The sequence below is a fragment of the Tremella mesenterica genome (genome assembly GCF_000271645.1).
Source record: "Tremella mesenterica DSM 1558 unplaced genomic scaffold TREMEscaffold_2, whole genome shotgun sequence".
NCBI lineage: Eukaryota > Fungi > Basidiomycota > Tremellomycetes > Tremellales > Tremellaceae > Tremella > Tremella mesenterica.
This window is the reverse complement of record NW_006711226.1, coordinates 935,426-947,741: the sequence shown is the minus strand read 5'-3', so window position 1 is coordinate 947,741 and position 12,316 is coordinate 935,426. Positions and strand designations below refer to the sequence as shown.

The 12,316-nt window shown below is 51.1% G+C and overlaps 2 protein-coding genes across 2 annotated transcripts; one reads left to right on the top strand and one right to left on the bottom strand.

Moving 5' to 3' along the window:
- Positions 1-2,442: 2,442 nt before the first annotated feature.
- TREMEDRAFT_60152 (uncharacterized protein) lies at positions 2,443-4,760 on the top strand (the record flags this gene model as incomplete). Its single annotated transcript, XM_007002672.1, has 4 exons — positions 2,443-2,515; positions 2,579-2,974; positions 3,064-3,433; positions 3,530-4,760. 4 exons carry the CDS (start codon positions 2,443-2,445, stop codon positions 4,758-4,760), a joined length of 2,070 nt encoding a protein of 689 aa, XP_007002734.1.
- Positions 4,761-10,742: 5,982 nt separating this feature from the next.
- On the bottom strand, positions 10,743-12,316 carry TREMEDRAFT_27051 (uncharacterized protein; the record flags this gene model as incomplete). Its single annotated transcript, XM_007002232.1, has 3 exons — positions 10,743-11,177; positions 11,223-11,330; positions 11,372-12,316. 3 exons carry the CDS (start codon positions 12,314-12,316, stop codon positions 10,743-10,745), a joined length of 1,488 nt encoding a protein of 495 aa, XP_007002294.1.

The following is a 12,316-nucleotide window of genomic DNA, read 5'->3' as shown; positions in this document are numbered from 1 at the left end:
TTGCAAGTTCACTCTGTTTTGAGATGCTGCACTGGGAGTCGCCATGAATGTCGATTGGAATTTTGAACCGGGAATGGGCTGTGTGTCAACTCTGCACTCAAGGAAATCAACACGGCTCACCTGTACGGCCACCCTTTAGAAGGATTGCACATATACCTGAAGATCCAACCATCAAGACAATGTCACCTTCCCCTCGCAAAACCGCTGCTACCGTATTCTCCACAAATGTCTTGCCACAACCACCTGGACCATCAAGGAAAAAGCACACGGATGTCCGAGCCCTGGTTGCCTGAACTACATCGTTGATGACTGCCTGTTGTTCTGGATTTGCAAGGGCCATGTTGAGGGTGCTGGTCTGCTGCAATTCTCGCATGTTGTAAGCTAATTCCTCGTTTATGATGCGGCTATCATTGTCTTCCGGAAACACAATTGTTGGTTCAGGTAGATAACACCCAGCCAGACTCTTCCCCCTCTCTTCAAGCAAACCCCCCAGGAGATGTAACGCGTAGGAGAGCCGCTCCTCCACACTTGGGTTCTCCATCCATCCCTTCTGCCGAAGCATGTGAACACAATCATCACTCAACGCCATTGAGTGTGTCTCCCACAGGTCCGCCGGGCTGGAGGGTTGATTTTCTACCAAAATGATCACAAATAGTCGACGTAGCTGAGATCCAGAGGCATATGTTGCAGCTTGGGTAAGGCATTCATCAAGATCACGGTCGTCATCAAGTAGGCCAAGGGCAACACAGGCGGCTCGAAAGGTCGGATGCAGAGTATGATCAACGGAACGGAGACTTTCAAAAGATGTTGGGCAGGGAACATGATAGAGCAGAAGTCGCAGATAATAGAGCTCCCCAGATTGAGGACCGGCAAAATACACTCTCCCGATAGCTGTTCCACGTTTCCGAGGCTTCCAAGCACGTTCCTTGGTGTGCCAACAGAGTAACTCGGGTACATCGGCATATATCTTGTCACGGAGTAACTCTGAATAGGTCTCGCAAGCTTTGAAATACCCCAATAACCGGCTGTTGCGCTGAAGTTCCTCTGGTAGATTTGCACGTTCGTCTTCAGGTACAAACTGCACTTGATCTTCGTCTGGAAGATGGAGCTGAAGACGCTCCACCGGAGGGAAGTGGCCATGCATGGGATTACCACTTAGTCGCCAAACAGCTGTTAAAACATTAGCTGAGCAGTAAAATTCTATTATGACTCACCTTCAGACTGTCACGACCGTCGAACAACTATTTCTTAATAGACCGACGGTCGACGAACCTCGGCTAACTTCACGCTCTGAGTCGATGTCTCACCCAACCAGGAGGGCGCAGACGTCGAAAGGGGTGTAACTACGGCGTACTTCGGCGTAGTTACTCTAACTAGGGTTTTGTTCTACTGATGGCGATGTATCTTGATTTATAGCTATCTCTATCTGTCTTTCACTACTGACAACAATCAAGGATCGCTGAAGAACTTCAGCGATCTTCTCAGCTAATATTATCTACTCCTCCTAGACGTTCATCCAACCCTCTCGCGCTTTGACGTACTTCAACGCACTTCGTCCAACTTCCCCGAGCCCTCGGCCATCCTCTTCCTCCTTCGACTAACTCCGCCTAACATCGCCGCACTTCTGCTCCCATTGTCCCTACTTAGCCTAACTCCGCCTAACATCGCCGCACTTCTGCTTCCATTGTTCCTACTTAGCCTAACTCCGTCTAACTTCGCCGTACTTCTGCTCCCATTGTCCCTACTTAGCCTAACTCCGTCTAACTTCGCCGTACTTGGTGTCAGAAGTCCTGAGTTACGTGTAGAGTAAAGAGGTTAAGGCGTGATGGGGTTTTGATGGCCAAAGGAGGGTCATTGTTGGTGGAGTAATCGAGGTGTCACGACGTAGTTCGTGACAGTCGCCCCCTTCTTTAGCCGTGAACGTCCTCGTGAGCGATTACACCTCTGTCGTGGCAAGAGAACTTAGCAGCGTAGTACCCCCATTCTCTCCCTCCCCACGACCAACCTTCACTCTTCTGCTCTTTGCGCCGCACTTCGTAGTTGGGCCTCCTTTCACTCCAGAACCCGACAATGAGACTCCCCTAACTTCGTCGAGGTTTGCCGTAAGAAGCCCTGTGTCTTTTGTAGGTGAGACACGCTTCCTGAATGGCAGCCGAACAACACCGTTGTTTGTCGAAGTAACCCTCGCTTATATTGAGATGAGACACTATAGCGTGGGAATTTTGATCGTCCCTGCGATGCCTTTTGTTGATGAAACGCGAAGTTTGCTGCATGTTGACGACGAGGGGTTAGGTTTGATTATACTAAATACTGAGCAGTTCGTCGAGCTTCTCTCTTTTTCCCATCTGCTTTCAAAACTTTCTATCTCTCTTACCTAGAAAACAGATTTGTTACCTTGAATCATCGCCTCGAGTTTTATTCTCTTTTAAATATCTTAACGTCATGGCCCCTTCTACTCCTACACCCAGCCCTTTCGCCGCCATGAGGAACTTTGGTGGTATGGTGTCATCTGCTCGTGAGTTTTCATCGAGTTTTCATCGATACTCACCCTACCTCGCCGAACTTGGCTGATGTTCAGTTTCTTTCGGCGACAGATCTCGCCAAGTCTCCTCCCTCGGCCTCGGCACTCTCTCTCTGGGGGAGCCGTCTGGCGCTGCCCCGCCCCCTCGCTCCGCCTCTCCCTCCGCTGGTTCTCCCGTCCCCGTAACGGGTTCTCCTGGAGGGCCTCCTCCTGCCGCCACTCCTCGCCGTAGGACGCCCGCCTTTCGTCCTGGTGAGTCTCCGTCCTCCTCCGACCAGGACTCGCTCAGTGGGGGCTCGGAGTCGGGTGATCGACCCGACACCGAAGAAAGTGAGGATGATGATGATGGGGAGGGTAGGATCGATAGTGAGGGTGAAAGCGAGTTAGAAGAATACCCGGATGATGATGTGGAGGTGATTAGTGTAGAGGACAACAACGTAGATAGTCCTGAGCGTGAGTTCTTCGTCCAACCTCTCACACCTTCGCCGAACTTGGCCTTGTTTATCTGTTCTTTAGCTCTCCAAGACATTGCTAACTCGCAGCCGCTCCTGCCCCTCCCCCTGCTCAAATTGTGGGCCAGAAACGACGCCGTTCCCTCTCCTCTTCTTCTTCTTCCTCTTCTTCTTCCTCTTCCGGGCTTCTCCCCCCCCCCAACGCCATCGCCGCTGCCGCCGCTGCTGCCCCCGCCCGCCCTGCCGCCGCCATCGCCCGCTCTGCCGCCCCCGCCGCCGCCGCCGCCGGTCCTGCTGCCGCCGCCCCCGTCGCTGCTCCCCCCCCTTCTCCCAGAGGGGAGCCTTCGCCCAAACGGGTGAAGAGATCACTGCGGGAAGAAGAGTACTTGTGGGAGAAGATGAAGTCTGAGCCTGGTCGTTGGATCGCGGTTGGTGTTGACGAAGCGTGTGATCGTTGCCGGTGAGTCCACCTATTCGTTCTACGCCGAAGTTACTCCTGCTAATTAGTAGACGTGAGATTATCACGTATAATCGTCCAAACTGGCCCTGTCTCAAGGCAGTCAGGCCACACAACAAAGCCCTCCGTTGTGCTTCATGCACGTCTGGCCCCTGCTCCTTCTGTCCCGTCTCCTCTGCTCGGGACATCCCGCCCCGTCCCTCCGACTCTTCGCCTTTCCCCCCTCCTCAGACTCCAGCGTCTGTCCCCCGTTCGCGGGTACCTCCTTCGTCTCTCCGGTCGGTTCGCCGTACTTCGCCGGACCTCCGCCCGTCGCCTCCGTCGCCGTCGTCCTTCGGCCTCTGCTCCTTCGGCCTCTGCTCCTTCGGCCTCTGCTCCTTCGGCCTCCCGTCCTTCGGCCTCTCGTCCTTCGGCGCCACGTCCGTCCTCTCCAGTGGTAGCTTCTCCTCCGGCTCACAGCACCCGAAGTCGGCGTCCTTCTGTTCCTCCGGCCGCTTCGGCGGCCCCTCCCGTCACCCCTCCCTCTGCTTCCCAGAAGACACCGAAGTCTTCTTTAAAGAAATCAAAAGGGAAATCTAAAGAGAAGGAGGTTGCCTTCAATGATGGTGATGTGGAAGGTGAAGATACTCAGCGTGCTGGTCCCTCTGCTCCCCGGTTGTCCCTCGTCCACCCTCGTATCTCCCTGGACGTCCGTATTCCTGAGGACGAAAAGGAATTCGCCACTTATCGTTCTCTCGTCCTCGGTCTCACTACTCAGCTCGAGGCCGCCCGAAATGATACATCTCTCCTGCTTGACTTCTCTTCTCGTCAAGCTAACGCTTTAAACAATCTTACTGCGGCGTTAGTAGATGTAGTCAACACTGGGGCTCTGGACGACGAAGCAAGGACGAGGTTAGCGGACGTCTCTCGCCGAAGCCTTACTGAGATAGCCGATGTTCGCCGAAGATTGTTCGACACCCCCTTCCTAGTCACTCCTATGGCGTATGAGCCACCACCGTCCCTTGACTGGTTAGGTCGCCGTAGTAGTTCTCGTGTCCCAGCTTCCGCCCAGGCTGCTCTCGACCTCCTCAGTCTTCCCTTCGAGTGTCTACGGACCATACGTTCTCTGTGGAGGACTCCGAGCATGCAAGCTGCTCGAGATGTCCAGGACTTCGGTGACTTCTTCGGGGCTATGAATCGGGCATGGAATGCTTCTCTCTCTACTGCGTTCCCGTCTGAGACTCTCGATCTACCTTCGGTCATCGGTAGCCTCCACACCAATCCCGCGGGACCGAGTAGTTCGAAGGAGAAAGGAAAAGGAAAAGGTAAGGGTAAGAGTAAGGACAAGTGAGCGGTACGTAGCTGTAATCCTATGTTGTATGCAGTACGTTCTATCTCCTAGCCCTTCGCAGTCGCCCTTCTTTCGGCTTAGTAGGGTGAAGTTCGTGGAACTTCGCCAATATGTCATCAGCTCCATCGACGTTCTCCACTGGTTCCCATGATACTGAATCGTCTGTTCCTTCGTAACCTAACCACTCCACCAAGTACTCTAACTTTCCTGACCTCTTATTTACTCTAGAGTCCACAATATCCTTTACCTCCCAAGACTCTCCCACATTGTCTACTTCTACTGGCCCAGGTGGCTCAGCTTGCTGACCAGGAAATATTGGAGGGTGATAAGGACGGAGCAAGGAGACATGGAATACATCATGGATACCTGCCATCGTTCCTGGTAATTCCAATTTACAAGCATGAGAACCTACCTGCCGTACTACCTTGTACGGCCCACTTTGCTTAACATCTAACTTCTTCATTGGTCTCTTCGTCTTAATATTCTCTAACGACAGCATCACTAGGTCTCCTTCCGCGAAGTTCGGCGTAGTCCGGTGTTTCCTATTGTATCCTTCGGCGTACTTCTCATTAGCTTTCTCAATTCCTTCGATACAATCTTTGTGTATTTCAGTCAAGTCTTTTACCACCACCGTAGCAGCGGGCACTTCGACCTCGCTAGCCTTTATCTCTTCAGCCCAACGAGGGTGATATCCATAGTTCGCATAGAATGGGGTTTTGTTTATCGCAGAGTGCTGGGTGTTGTTGTAAGCAAAGCTAGCTCGAGCGAGTAGCTTTGACCAGTCGTTCTGCTGATAGGAGGTGAAGATTCGAAGATACAGTTCCAAAGACTGGTTGGTTCGTTCGGTCTGTCCGTCAGTCTGTGGATGATATGCAGTAGAGAGATGTAGTCTTATTCCGAGACTATCGGTCAAATTCTTCCAGAACTTGGAGGTAAACTTCGATCCCCTGTCCGATACTATATTCTCTGGCAACCCATGCTGGGCCACCACATAGTCCAATATCAACTCTGATAGGCCGGCTGCGGTTAACTTCGTCGTAGTCGGGATAAAAATGGCCCATTTGGTCAACCGATCCACCACTACCAGGATGGAGTTATATCCATGGGAATTTGGCAGCTCCTCGATAAAATCCATCGAGATGCTAGACCAAGGTTTCGTAGCTACCTCCAGTGGTTTAAGCTCTCCATGGGGTTTCTGTCTGTTAGTCTTTGCCCTCTGACATACCGCGCATCCAGCGATGTAGTCCTCAACATCCTTCCTTACTCCAATCCAGACATAGTCCCTTAGAACTAGCTCAAGGGTCTTCGCTGAACCTGGGTGACCAGCTAAGGCCGAGTCATGTCGCATTTTCATGATCTTCAGCCGAGCATCGGCGTAGTTCGGCACATAAATGCGATCGTCGAATGTGAGGAAACCTCTTGAGTTCCACCCCCCACGAAGGATTAGAGGAGACCGCGAACTACGGCGTAGTTCGGTGATTGATCCTGGTTCCTGCACGTTATCGTTACACGTAGGATGAGAACACTCAGCGCAAACGACTCCTAATAATTCTTCTCTGACCCCTTCTATGTCTTCGTCCTCCTGAACTCCAAGTACTAGATCCATAGGGTCCACAAGATCATTTTCCTTTACCTCCCTTGTCCCTTGCAATGCTCGAAGGAGGTGACGCAACTCCGACGTGGTGGCGTCAACTTCGTCGAACTTCGGCAGACCTTGGATAAGGTTGCTCTCTTGTACCATGGTACTTCCTTTCCCGGAATGATAGTCCGCCCGTCTAGATAATCCATCTGGAAGACTTGCCTGGGTTCCTGGCCGATAAACCATTTTAAACCTGAAGTTAGCTAGCTCCTCTACCCACCTACCTTGCCGAGGACTGAGTTGTTTCGGCTCCATCCAGTAGGTAAGGTTTAGATGGTCGGTAAGTACTGTGGTTTCTACCTGCAATAATAAGTGTCTCCTTCTTCTGAAACCCTCCACTACAGCGAGGAACTCCTTTTCTCCTACCGTATAATTCAGCTGAGCTGTGTTGAAAGCACCAGACTCAATAGCTACCGGGTGTTCTTGACCAGCCGTGTTGATCTGCGAAATTATGAACCCCCAGCCGAAGAACGACGCATCTGTCTGTAATATCGTCTTCAATGTAGGGTCAAAATGGGCTAATACCGGCGCAGTACACATCCTAGCCTTCAACTCTTTGAAGGCTGACTCCTGTTCGACTCCCCATACAAATGGTACCTCCTTCCTTGTCAAGTCATTGATAGGTCTAGCAATCTTCGAGAAGTTGGGGACAAAGCGCCTGTAATAGCTTACAACTCCAATGAATCCCCTTGACTCTCGTAGATTCTTAGGACGTGGGAAGGAAGTGATGGCATCAATGTATTCTGGGTTCACCGATACACCTTTAGAGGATACCACGAAACCCAGAAACACCACCGAATCTCTTTCGAACTCGCACTTACTAGCTTTCACGTACAGGCTCGCCTTCCGCAGTACCTCAAAGACCTTCGCCGTAGTTCCTCGTAATTCCTCCAACGTATTCCCATAAATGAGGATATCGTCAATGTAGACCACGACTCCATTCCCTAGTAGCTCTCTAAACACCTCATTTAGGAAGTGTTGGAAGACCGCGGGGGCGTTTCGCAGCCCATCACGAACAACCAGAGATTCAAACATACCATACTGTGTCCTGAACGCCGTCAGGTGTTCATGTCCCTCTGTCACCCTCAACAATTGGTATGCTCCAATTAGATCTAGTTTGCTGAAATACCTTGCTTTTCCAAGTTCTTCGGTAATTTGACCTATTAGAGGGAGAGGGTAGGCATCTGGTATGGTCGCTTCGTTCAGTTTTCGATAGTCGATGACCATTCGCCATTGTCCTTCGGCTTTCTTCGGTATCATAAACATTGGTGAGCCGTATGGCGAGTTACTTGCCCGAATTCGGCCAGCGGCGATTTCGCGATCTAGTATGTCTCTCAGCGCGCGTCTCTGATCTTCTCCTTGAGCATAGAGGGAGGCGACCTTAAGGTTCGCCCCCTCCTTAAGCTCAAACTTCAAATCGTAGGACCTTGAAGGGGGAAGGGTCTCTCCTCCCTTCTTCGGATTAAAAACGTCAATGTACTGGTGGTATTGTTCAGGAACTACCTGGAACAACTCGTCTTGTTCCTCCGGGCTCAGCTCTTCAAGCTCATCTTTGCCGCGGAGGTCTATCGCGTCCGTCAGAGTCGGCAGCCCTATGGCCGCTAACTTCGCCGCACTTGGTGGGGTTGGGATGGGAAATTTCACCGAGTTGTCTCTTCCATCAAGGACAACCCCTTCCTTCCTCATCCAATCCCACCCTATCACAACATCTGCGTCGCAGAGCGTTGTTACATCGAGACAAACAGATCGCACTTCGGCGTCCTTCGTCAAACTAAATCCGACTTCGACAAACTCGGTGATGGGTCCAGCGACACTCACCGAGCCGTCGAACATGTGAACGGGTACGCTCACCTGATATCGCCTCTTTTCTACACCTATCTTCGCTGCTGCCTTAGGGCTTATATATGAACAAGTAGCTCCAGTGTCCCAGAGCGTAGTTAGCTTTATTCCATTAATGAAAATGTCCGATTTAGGTTGATCTCTGGAAACGGAAGGGATGAGGAGATGATTATCGACATTGCATGAACAAGGGGTACTGAGTGGTGTATTTTTGTATTCACAATCCTCTGGCTCCATCAGCTGTGTTTCTTTTATGGGTTTGGGAATGGTGGCCGAGAGAATATGGCGGACCCGCCGAGCCTCGCCTACTGCGACAGGTCCTCTTCTTTTCCCTGGTCCTCTTCCAAATCTACTTCTCCTCCAACCGCATTCAAGTTCCTCCTCTGTCCGAGAGGTACTGCGTTCCCTCCCGATCCTCCACCACGTTCTCCGAACTTCTCCCCCCATGGAGGCAACAGTCCAACCTTAACCTTAGCCTCCCTTACAGGGCATTCCTTCAGCCAATGTCCTGCTTCACCACACTCGGTACACTTCCCCTCCTTCCTCCTTGTCTCCCTCAGATCGGAGCTCGGCCTAGGCCATCTTCGGCGAACTTCGTCGATGTTTGGTGGTGTACTCTTTACCACCGTCGACATCATAGCCGCCTGGACACCACCCTGCGCCGAAGGTTGCCCCTTTTCCCATTTCTTCTCTTCTTTCTTCTCCGTCCTCTGACTTTCCACCACTGTCGTTGTCCTTATCCCTCCTTCCCTTTTCCTCTCTGCCTCCTTCTCCACTTGTCTCCTCCACAGGCGGTTGTCCAAGGGAATCACAAACTCCAATAGCTCTTTCACAGTCCCAAACGATCTACCGTGTCTTGCAATTTCATCTAGAAGGTGCGATTTTAGTCCTTTCTTGGCTCGGTCAACTAGGTTTCCATCATCAGACCACTTAAGAATCGCAACATGTCGCTGGAAGGCGGAGAAGTAGTCCGAAGCAGACCCGGTTTGCTTGAGGTCGTTAAGTTGTCGGGCCGCAGTTCCTTCTTCGTCTGGATCACCAAAGTTAGTCTTGAGGTACTTAACGAACTGATCGTGTGTCGTGAGGTACTCAGGAAGAGGTCTTTTGGATAGATCGGGCTGCACTGCAAGAAGAGGTGTTTCGCGTAGATGAGAGATCATGAAAAAGACTTTCTTAGTGTCGTCGGGGAAAAGATGAGAGTTCAATTCGAAATGTACGTCGCACTCAGACAGAAAGGCGGTTAACTTGTTCCGATCTCCTCTCCAGAGGTCTGGGTTAGGTAGCTTTATCCCCTTCCGTTGTTCGCCCACTACGCTTGGGGTCGCCGAAGTTTGCCGTCCCATGGCGTACCTCACTCCTTCTGATATCCCTTCTGCAATCCCGCCCACTGTATCCCTTTCTCTTCTCTGTTCCCATTCCTCCCTACGCCTTCTCTCCTCCATCATGTCTTTGTTCATATTCGCCACCATCTGCATCAAGGCCAACACCACCCCTTGTGTTCCTTCTTCTCCCAAGTTCGCCGTACTTCCAGTGTTTTCTCTTGGGCGTGGGGTTTGGTCTGATCCAAGTGGGGATCCCGCAGGTGGGAGAGCATTAGACGGAGGAGAAGGAGGGTTAGAAGGCACCGGTGGAACGAACTCATCTCCTTGAATTGATCCCCCCACACTATCCTCCACTCCAAGGTCCTGCCCCATTGCTCTGCTAAGCTCCTCCAATGCTCTCCTCTCGTTCTCCTCCATCCTGTCTCCATCCCTACTCATCCCTCGTGTAATTCTTCTTTCTGGTTCCATATTATCTTTGTACTTCTCCGAGGTTCGCACGGGTCGTCGGTAAGAGCGATCCTTGATACTGTCACGACCGTCGAACAACTATTTCTTAATAGACCGACGGTCGACGAACCTCGGCTAACTTCACGCTCTGAGTCGATGTCTCACCCAACCAGGAGGGCGCAGACGTCGAAAGGGGTGTAACTACGGCGTACTTCGGCGTAGTTACTCTAACTAGGGTTTTGTTCTACTGATGGCGATGTATCTTGATTTATAGCTATCTCTATCTGTCTTTCACTACTGACAACAATCAAGGATCGCTGAAGAACTTCAGCGATCTTCTCAGCTAATATTATCTACTCCTCCTAGACGTTCATCCAACCCTCTCGCGCTTTGACGTACTTCAACGCACTTCGTCCAACTTCCCCGAGCCCTCGGCCATCCTCTTCCTCCTTCGACTAACTCCGCCTAACATCGCCGCACTTCTGCTCCCATTGTCCCTACTTAGCCTAACTCCGCCTAACATCGCCGCACTTCTGCTTCCATTGTTCCTACTTAGCCTAACTCCGTCTAACTTCGCCGTACTTCTGCTCCCATTGTCCCTACTTAGCCTAACTCCGTCTAACTTCGCCGTACTTGGTGTCAGAAGTCCTGAGTTACGTGTAGAGTAAAGAGGTTAAGGCGTGATGGGGTTTTGATGGCCAAAGGAGGGTCATTGTTGGTGGAGTAATCGAGGTGTCACGACGTAGTTCGTGACACAGACGCAGAAACCCAGCGTGCATCAATGTAACGGTTGATCTCATCAAGATCCACTTGATTGGGAACAACCGCCACGTTTGCTCGATCATGTCCCTTGTAAACATATTTGAACATATACTTCACTGCACTGATTGAAGTGCAAACCTCTACATTGATGTGTGCATTGAATCGAGCTGATAAATACGGATTGTAAGGAACCACATGCTGATTGGTATATGTAATGCGGTTCTTGGTCCATGACCGCCCATTGTCTCGTCTTCGGTAAACAGGGTAACCATCTTGCTCCATTGTTGTCTCCGGTTGAAAAGCCCAGGGGAACTTCTTTGAACATCGGCCATCACGACGCATCTGGGCTTGGCATCGATCACTGCATGTATGCAGCATACAGGATGTTACAACCTTGAAAAGCACAGGCTGAGTCTCCTCACAGGGGAGTTTAGCACATACAATCTTGTCAACATCGGCCGGTGTGCGTGGTTTGTCATCTGGGGCAAGGCACATGAGCAGATGACAGTGTGGAAGCCCCCGTTTCTGAAACTCAATAACCCAAATCCTTGCGACCACCTTCTCATCAGCAATTTCACCTTTAGCAGATACTATTAACGTACCTTTCCCAATACTCCCAACTTAAAAAACTCGTGCAGCATGGCGTCAAGCTTGAGTGCAAAGACTCTTGAGACCAAGTCAGGGCGGTCTTGAGCGGTCTGTCCTGGTTCCAACTCTTGAGTGATCTCCGTCCAGGTGGGATTGCATGTGATCGTTACAAATAGGTCAGGCTTTGTCACGTGTGAGACAATAGCCATGGCGTCCTGGTACAGGGCGTGCATCTGACGCGGTGAACCGGCAAATGTTGAGGGGAGCACCACCTTTTTGCCTACATCAACCAAAGGAATCCCAGCATCAACTGCATCCACCAATCCCTTGTAAGATTCAGCTCGGAGAGTGGTTTGATTCTCTCGGATCCATCGCAGACGGTTTGATTCGGTCTGGGCCCACTGATCCACCAATAGCTCCTGAAAGAGTCGTCCACAATAGAGTGCGGTGTTGAAATTGCCCGATCGTTTGAAGAGATAATAGGTTGCAAATTGTGCTTGAGTCACTCGCTTAGATCCTCCACGCCCATAGCGTCTTACTTCAGCTACCAATCCACCATCTCCAGCATTTCCATCCTCAATATCTTCCCCCTCACCAATCTCGTCATCATCTCCCAGTGGTTGCCCAGCCAAAGGGATCCTTGGATGCCATCCCGGCTCTCCGTGTGGGTATATAAGAGTGAAGTGCAGGGGAAGATATGCTGAGTGGAGTTCACTAATGTTGCGAACCCCACCGCCTCGCAAATAAACTTGAATGTGACGACCCGGGGACGGTTCATTTTCATCAGCAACATATACACATGCAACTTCATCTGACGTAGGTCGGTTATATCTGCGAGGGTCGTTTCGCAGAGGATTCAGAATCGTAAGATACAGAATTGGTGTGTCCTCTTCAGATTCCCTGTCACGGTCACGAAAAGTCTTGAAAGCAGCATAGTATGGGTTCACCCTTTCTATCAT